This window comes from Schistocerca serialis, chromosome 2, assembly GCF_023864345.2.
Source record: "Schistocerca serialis cubense isolate TAMUIC-IGC-003099 chromosome 2, iqSchSeri2.2, whole genome shotgun sequence".
NCBI classification, from domain to species: domain Eukaryota; kingdom Metazoa; phylum Arthropoda; class Insecta; order Orthoptera; family Acrididae; genus Schistocerca; species Schistocerca serialis.
Genome location: NC_064639.1, coordinates 698161123 through 698170519, shown reverse-complemented (window position 1 = coordinate 698170519; position 9397 = coordinate 698161123). Strand labels below are relative to the sequence as shown.

The window sequence follows — 9397 nt, the reverse complement described above, 5'->3', positions numbered from 1 at the left end:
TTCCTATTCAGGGTTAAAAGTTCGTGACAAAATTTTTGTCCATGCTGTACAAATCGTCACCCGAATAAAAACTGCTTACAATGGTGGTGCTCTGTGAAACAGACAAACCGAATGGACTCTTACCGAATCTGACGATTGCCGAAAGACCCAAAGCGTATGTACGTGAAATTGCCTGAACCGAAGTACACCCGCAACTGGCCGACGCGTGGCTCAGGGCTGCGGCGGCGTGTTGCTTTCTAACGCAAGCGTGCACGCAGTTCCGAACAGAAGAGGTAATCAGCGGGAGTAGCAGAGCAGCCGGCGGGCGGCGCTTGCTGAGGCGGCCACGGCGCGGCGCTGGGAGGCGAGGCGACGCCGGCCGGCGGGGGCGGTGCCACTGCCACGACGCCAGTCGACGCCCAGCCGCAGCCGACGCCGCAGCAGCAGCAGCAGCCGGCGACGCTCTGACGACGCTCGCCGCCGACCGCCGTAGCCAGTGCTCCGCGTGTGCTCTGGCCCGTGCGCCGAGGCAGATGCAACCCGCACTGCGCGCGACCAGCTGCGTCTTCAGAGTCATCGCGTCCTTGTTGGCAGACTGCACCTTTTAGCCGATCGGAAGTGTGTGAACTCCACGCTGAACTCAGAGTGGACAACTCACTGCCAGTTCGCTTCTCTTGTAGACATTACAGTGACTATGATATAAAAAGACACCGTAACGATACTATATAGAGTCAAAGACTCCGCCACCTATTATTGCACTTGCGTTTCGTGGACCAGTAACTGTGCTACTACCTTATCGGCCATCGAGTTGTCCCTCCCAATAATATAGTGAGAAGTGCTCATCTCCCACGCAGGGCACTACGGCCGAGTGACTGCCGCGCTAAACGGCTGCGTCTAATTGCCCGGCGGGAGAGTGCTCCGCTTAATTGGCTCTGCGAACCCAGCCGACGGCCGTCGACGGCGAGGACCCTCGTCGGCGGCTGTGGTGTGAGCCGGCGGCGCCTTTGTGCCCTCCTGGAGGCGGCGGCGGCAGCGGCTAATGGAGGCGCCGTGTCCTCCAGCAACAAGTTGACGGCGGCGGTACTCCGCTCTCGGCGACCCGCTGAGTGGTCCAGCTCGCCCTGGAAAGTGGGTTGCCTCCCTGTGACTGATGCTCCCATCTGGCGACTCTTCTGATTCCGGCGGGTACCATTACCGAGCCTGTGCGAGGCAATAAGGCGCTGTACTACGTACTAATTTCACTTCAGTGCTAGTTAACAGCGCTATACCGTCGAGACTGGAACTGACGGTGTGCCTGTTTGGGTTGCCTGTAAGTATTATTTGTGGAGGAAAATCTTTTGTGAGAGTGGCGAGTAGAAAGAAAATATTACACTTTTATTACAAGAGCGCTGACCTCGAAGCAGCGCTGGATTCTCGAGCTCGGAAGATACGTTATACTTATGGAAGCACGTGAAAGGTGGAGGAACTGTCTTCATAAAATCAACTATACGGCATCCTAAGTTTAAAGCAAGCGCAACCAGTGACTTTGCACCTGTACTTCGGTTCGTTGGTTTTGTAACTCGAAAGAAGCAATCTGACAGTGACGGTGTGTTACGGATTTAGTTCCTGCGGCACCTTTGTATTGGTAATCTCTTGCTGGCTTTGGTTACTGTGTATCAAGACAGCGACTAAATAAAACGTAGCACCATACTTGCTGCTTAATGTTGCGTACTTGGCGAGATAGTCTACTTATGCCGGATGAGAAGTTTTAAATTTTTTTTAATTTACTGTGAGAGAATTTATTTTGTTCTATGTAACGGTTTGCGGCTTGTGGCCGAGTGGAAAGACTGGTAACAGCGCTTATTTGGCAATGGATAGATGCGACGCTAATGCTTTCGAAGGAACACCTGCTTGCTGAATTCGAATCTAGTTAAAGACGCTCTGAGGATTGTATAGATCAAAGAGTCGCCGAAAATAGTATCGCAAATACATATTTCACAGAAGATCCTTTTTGCTAACGCTGCGATGAACTAGTTTATATGTAGGTGTACAGTATTTGTGTCGCTGAATTACTCTCAATAATGTACCTTAAATAATACAAAGTAGTTTTGACAACTGTTTAGCTGAAACGAGGTGCTAGTTGAGCACAAAACTCCGCGTCTGTTATGGTCATTAAAATGTTTTAAACATCGTTTTTACGCACATATAAGCATAAGGTAGATAATAAATGTCGCACTTGAAAGTACTGCTAAACTAATAACAGTGGCTCTGGTAGATTACGTCAGTGAACAGCTGATAGGCGCACGATAAGCTGTGCCTGAGGGCCATACACTGTGCTCAATGGAAGAAAGTGTTAGGAAACCCGGTTATCTTTAGCGCGTGGGCGGCGTCGTAAGGGCTCCGATAGGACGCGGCGCTTGTCATTACTGCTCGAGCCTCGTCACCAGCGGCGTGGTCGCGGCGTGCCTTGTCAGTGGACTCGTAAGGAGCATGAGCGGGCATTAATAGCCGGGCCAGAGCGGGCAGATTGCGGCCGGAAGGCCATGGAGTAGCGGGCGGCCGAGTCGCGATAAGGCCGGCCGCGGAGCGGGCGTCAGTGTAGCGAGCGTGTGGGCACAGTAGCAGCGCGCGAGCCGCCATGTACGAGAAGTGCGCCAACTACACGGCCGGCGGGCCCGTCTCGCTGGTGGAGGCGGCGCTGCTGGAGACGCTGTGCCGCAACGTGTCGAGCTCGGCTGCGGAGGCGGCGGAGGCGGAGGCGGCGGCGGAGGCGGCGGCCGGAGACTGGGCGGCCAGCTCGGTGCTGCAGCGCGCCGTCGCCGTCGTGGTGCCGTTGCTCTTCGGCCTGATCGTGCTGCTCGGGCTCGTCGGCAACGCGCTCGTCGTGCTCGTCGTGGCCGCCAACCAGCAGATGCGCTCCACCACAAACCTGCTCATCATCAACCTCGCCTCCGCCGACCTGCTCTTCATCGTCTTCTGCGTGCCCTCCACCGCCACAGACTACCTGCTGCCCTTCTGGCCCTTCGGAGACGCCTGGTGCAAGGTCTGTATCGCTCCGCGCTGCTCCCACCTTCCCTTTACACGAAGCGGCTCGTCATTGTTAAAATAGCTCACGCTATTGCAGCCGGCTAACGACTCGACAACCGGCAATATTTCGACAGGCGGTCACCATGTTTTAATATTTCTTGTTTTGTGGGATCAAAAATTTAAAAACCTCTCTCACACCGGCCTGATTTAGCTTCACTGATCAGGATAGTAAAAACATGCGTATGTTAAGGCAATTTTCATTCACAAAGCAGGCTTATCACATTGACACAGTTTAATACTGTTCTATCCTGATTAAATTGAGCTTAACTTAAATTCCATAAGGCAGTAAAGCAATTTCGATGTCTCGGTGCGACGAAAATTGTAAGTCGATCTCCTGAAAACATTTGTAATAATTATTAACTTTCGGTGATCACATGGGGAAGACCGGAGATCTGCTGTTAGCCTAATTATTTGAAGTAACTGGATATCTTGAGCATACAAAACGGCAGGTTCGTCCAGTGTAAATCAGACATTCCCCACTGATTACGTGCAAAACAGCGTAGTAAGCAGACACTGTCAATAATAATCAATTAAATAATACGCGAACACACTTACTTTAGTTTAGTTAATGTATTAAATTCCTTCTCATACAGAATCTCATCAAGATGGCGACTAGCTCAACAATACATACATATACATACTCCTTCTTTCACGGCTAATCGGCAAGCACCCCCTCATTCTTTTCATAAGAGAAAACAGATAGCAGACAAGCTATTCCATGGAGTAAATGGACGCTCCAAGGAATAATAGGGCTTGAAACTACTTTGTATTGATGATCATTGTATATTAAAGTTTAGGAATCGGTAAGATAAGAAGAGATATTTCGAGATATGTACTGAGTTATATAATTTATAAAATTTCTGAAAATATCGCGGAGAGTCCGCTGCAAGAGACATTACAATGTCATTCCCTAATATAATCAAGGAAAATATTTCGTCGTTCTTTTCAAATCTTTAACGTCCAATCTTTTCAAATAGGCAGTCTCGTATTCACACTTCATTTGTTCTTCCAGGATAATGCTAATGTTTGACACACAGGACGTCCTGTTTATATCGACCACCACAAATAGCATTTTACTAGAAACAAAATGAAAAATTAGTAACTTTTGCGAACACTTCTCGTGAAGAAACAGCGATCTGGCTCAAATTAATTTGATAAGGATTGAAAACAGTCTTGCCCGCAATAGAATATTTATTTACAACCGTTACTGGTTTTGCTCAGAATGTGACCGCCTTCAGGCTATTTATACAGTGATTGTAGGCGGTGGTGGTGAACAGAACAGGTGTTTTGACTCCCCGAACGCCAACTGCAGTTGACGTACGCGAGTCGTAACAGCTGCTCCGTTAGCCACCGCCTATCATCATGATATAAATGGTGTAAAGATGGGCACATTCTGACCGAATCCTGCAACCGCTGTAAATAAATTTTTTATTACCGTCAATACTGATTTTAATCCATTTTTTAATGAAAAATACATCAAGCAACTGTTTTTTAGCTACAATGGAGATATTATCCTCCTACCATGAAGATATTATCCTCCATGACTGCCTTGACTGTAAATTTGCTAAGTAGCATCCCGTATTTTTTATTCTGTTGCCCACTTCCTTTCCTCGTTACCTCCTCAAAAACGCATCACACTATACCATTAAAGATACCGTGACGCAATTATAAACGTAACGCAATATTGATTTTAGCCCTCCACTATTAGCACACAATGCGCGTAGCCGGGATAACGTACATCGTACACTTGCTGGACTTGGCAGTAAACAAATGGAAACACAAGGAAACTGAACAAAGTTGAAGGTTTAAGTGAGTACAATGTACAGAAACTCTTCAGCAAAAGACGGTGATAATCGATGTGCATTTTCCTTGTGTTTCCATTCGTTGACTGTCATTTCTAGCAAGCGGACGGGTTGCGTTAGCCCGCGCACTTGCCCTGAGTGCCAGTAGGAGAGAGAGCCAAAGTCGATGTTGTGTTACGTTTTCAATGACGCCACGTTCACTTGAATGATACACTGTACACGTTTCTGAACAGGTCTTGAGAAAAGTAAGTGGATTACGGTATAAAGAATGCAATGTGTTATTCAACTAAGTTACAAGAAAGGCAGTCATGCTGATTAATGCCCCTCTGATAGCTAAAAAAATGCTTCATACATTTTCATTTTGCTTCTGGAAAAAATGTTATTTGGAATCATAGTATGAAGGCTTTCACGACCGGATGACATATCTTCTGGTAAACCTTCCGGGATGTAAGGTCGTGGTCCATGAAACTCTTCAGCTCCTAACGTTTCGTCCAGAGCTGCGCTGGACATCTTCAGAGGGTGTTTCTCCTCCGGTGAGTCTTGCCGACTCATCGGAGGAGAAACACCCCTCTGAAGATGTCCAGCGCAGCTCTGGACGAAACGTTAGGAGCTGAAGAGTTTCATGGACCACGACCTTACATCCCGGAAGGTTTACCAGAAGATATGTTATTTGGAATGTTCAACACCAATGAGCAACCTCGTACAATACCACCAAGTATTAGACGATATTTGAAATACTGAGGCATCAGCATTTTTTTATGAACTCGCATGTTAATGTGACCATGCTCCTGGCTATGTCGCTAGTTAGGTCTGTCACCAGAACAACAAGACATAATTTTTTTTCAGCTTCAGTAGGAGAGAAATGGACATTCGATGACAGCACAGAAATTCTTACTCAAGTGAGTGACAAAAGTATCATGATTGAATAAAGAGTAGTAAAGTAAACGCTTCTTCGCACACCTCTGCAGAACGAATGTGAAAAATGTACCGAAACAATCCTTTCTGTATTAATGGAAAAACTAATCCACAGTAACATGGATTACAGAAATAAGAAACGAACGGGAGAGAAACAACATCAAAGAATCGGAAAAAACAAAACGACTGAATAAAATACTAATTTAGAAGGATTTCAAGGCAAAGAAAATACAAAACAGAAACAACATGGACAGGAAGAAAGAAAAGAGAACGTTATGAGAACATGAAGGAGTACTGGGAAAATAGGAAACTACAAACAAGCAAGAAGAAGATGTCGCTTCATCCTAGCTGGTCAATACGATGATAAAAAACAAACCCATTACCGCAAACACGAAACTAAACGGATTATGTTACGTTGCTGTTCGAACAAGACTGAGGTATCACAATTTATAGAGCGCAAATGAATCTAAAAATCTGTTCGTATGATGACAAACGCTTAGTGGTCGGTGCAACGCCAACCAGTAAACAAAATACTGTGTATATCACAATGAAAAGCACATCGCAAACAACTGACGCCTACATAGAAGCAAAGGTTACTAACTTTAAATATTGTCGGTAGTGAAATATAAATTAACAACGGCTCTCACCAACAGTTGTTTGACCAGGAAGAATGATGTATTCCTAGCACAGTTTAAGTAAAAACCTCTGTCTATCTTTCTTTTATTCTTCAAGTCATACTGCTCTCTTGATAGTGAGGCACTAATGGCACAGAGTCATCTCTTCTTGCTCAGTCGCTGTTAATATTTCGCTGTCGTTAACGCTTAGCGCCAATCATCTTTGGTTGTGCAATGGCTCGAGCTATTTACGATGGCTGTATTTTCATCCCACATGTGTAGTAATTTCGTTCCGTGTTGGCGTTGGCCCCACCGCTAAGAGTTTACGTTTCCTTGTACATCCATCTCTCGTTTCATTTTTCCTTGAAACCTGCAGAGTTTTCAGCTGTGGAAATGTCAATAGTTGGCGAGGGCAATACCCGGATGCAGTGCCGTAAGATATTTGAACATTCGATACGACGGGAGGGACTCAAGTTTCACACTGCTCGTCATTGCTTTCCTCTGCTGTGATTCGGCGACGCTCTTACATAAAGTGAGGACGTCTAGGCAAAAATATTTCTAGGAAAGCTGACGCCAGTAATATTTTACAATGATTACGCTATCCGGCAACCACACGACATTTACGTCACAATAATAAAATTGAAGGCCACTTTCATTTCTACGCAATTATAGAAGTCTAAGCTATGCGACGATGGCAATAAATACGTTCTGAATATTCTGATTTGAGCTAAACACAATTTGTTCTTTTCTCTTTCTTCAGCCATACATGGTGTGGTGAAGTGAGATGCTTATCAGAGGGATTCCCATATTTGACGTAAAAGAACTTTTTTTTTCATGTCGCTTTCTGTCTTCTGTAGTGAAACTGATATACAACACAGAACGTCACCTGCAACTATATTGTCGGTTCTTGTGGCTCCCACGCTCTCAATACTCTTTGAAATGTATTCGGAACACTCCCTATACCACTGAATTTTGAGAACATGAAAACTATACCACTGAATTTTGACAACACGAAAACCATAACCACGTTAAAGAAAGTAGCAGATGAAAGACTGTAGTGAAATATCAGCTCTATCGCAGAAGACAGATAGCAAAACGGAATACATTTCCTGCCAATTAATGTGTAGAAAGCTCACGGGTGATGGTGTAACATTACCGAAACAAGTGTGGCAGAAAATTTAGAAACTGTGATCTTTTTTTTTTTTTTATTTTCCAAGGGAGAATCTTCAAATTGCATTTATTCTTAATACAAACACAATGGCCCACAATTTTAACGTCATTTACCTAAAATGATATAGAGGAACCTGGAAATACAAGATTTATTAGTTATGGTAACAAATTATAAGCCAAATTACCGGATTCCGTTGTTTAGACAATCTTGAGCAGTGTATAAATTTCCTACGTGACTGCAAGTAAGAGAGATGGAAATTTAGTGAATTGGAACTGATGTAACATCTAATTACGTCTACCTAATGCTGGGATAAAATCACTTAACATTCAGCGTTGTCTGTAGAAGCACCTTTACTTGGCGATATATTGACGACAACTCTTACTGAAGTGTGCTCTATTCTGACTAAAATTTAAGTAAAACTTCCTTCTCAAATGACATCATGAGTGACATTGTGGATCAGGAGCTACTGCCCCACTGAGAAACTATGCGCCAATGCCACCGACAACAGATAAGCAGTCACAAAGATACGTTACGATATGAAAGTAAGCGTCCTCTGTGGACAGACGAATTGTCACGTAAATTTTTCTACATGCAAGGGACCTCAACGCTCGCACAAACTCGCCACCGAAATTTCCTCGCGTTGCTCAGTCTGTGTGGCCATCATCCCTGATATTATGCCAGGGGATCTTACTGTTTCAAGTAGAATTCAAACTCCAGAATCTTGTACGATAGCCCAGTTTTATGACTGTACTTGTCAATCATACCAAGTGCTGATGACATTATCTTTGTGGAAAGGAAAGTTGTTGTCTTGGAAGACAAGGACAATTATGAGACATTGCTAGATAAGACGACGGCAATATTCAAGTCTTCTTTGTTAACTACAGTTTATATCATGAACTTCCTACATATGGGGCCTCCTCTGGAAGTACTTTGAGCGTAAGGTGTTACGGAGCAAGGCATTGTTCCGTGCAGGTAGAAGCGTGATCTGCAACATCACCTGTTGTCAACTGGAGCTGTATACCCACTATATCATCTTACCAGGTTCGTCGGCAAGGATGAGAAAAGATCTCGCGCTAGCTCCGGAATCTTCGTTTGGGAAGAGGGTGAGAATTTTGGCGTCCTGCAAGAATTTCTGCCTGCTGGCGATATGATTAATGCTACGAACCAGATTATTGGCTAGTCTGACACAGTGCCTCTGTAGAAATCTACGGTCTTGCTGCTGATTTAATCATGAGAAACAGGTGTACCAATGCAGTTGAGAAATATGACGTCCACTACTTCGGGTAACGGTTGCTATATTTCACCACAAACAAAACGCAACTTATTTCGCCTCGTTTCATTCCACGTACATTTGTTTGAAATTACTACTACAGAAGAGGCACTGGCAGACTTTTTGTTAGCTTTATAGACAATGGCATTCAGGAAGAATTTCGGGAACCATGGAAATACATCTCAATGACGGACGCATCGTAATAATACTGGGATGTGAGCATACGACGTTCTTTTTAAAATTCCAGTGTACCATGACAAAATTTTTATTTCGCAACTCTACGTGAGATCCAATACACGAAATAGGGAAATGAAGAGAAATAAAAAAAATATATCAAAGAGCCGGTAGAACCATGAATATTTCAGAGTTCAATGAGGTATGTGCTCCCGAATACCGTCACTCATATACCCTACCGTTCGCTGGTATATCGTCTGACATGCCACAAAAATTTATCCTTTTAATCGTAGTTCTAATTCAATTTATTTGGCGGTCGTAGATTAAAATCATCTTTATTAGAGACGCGAAGATTCGTAAAGCGGTCTCGCACAGCTATCATTGACTGAATTGTGTTATATAATTT

The 9397-nt window shown here is 44.5% G+C and overlaps 1 protein-coding gene across 1 annotated transcript in view; it reads left to right on the top strand.

Annotated features, from left to right (window-relative positions):
• Positions 1–418: 418 nt before the first annotated feature.
• LOC126457844 (allatostatin-A receptor-like) overlaps positions 419–9397 on the top strand; it is a 1203850-nt gene continuing 1194871 nt past the window's right edge. The window contains exon 1 of the mRNA XM_050094484.1: positions 419–3001. Coding sequence (XP_049950441.1) covers positions 2597–3001 — 405 coding nt within the window. The 5' untranslated portion in view covers positions 419–2596. The remainder of the gene's footprint in view (positions 3002–9397) is intronic.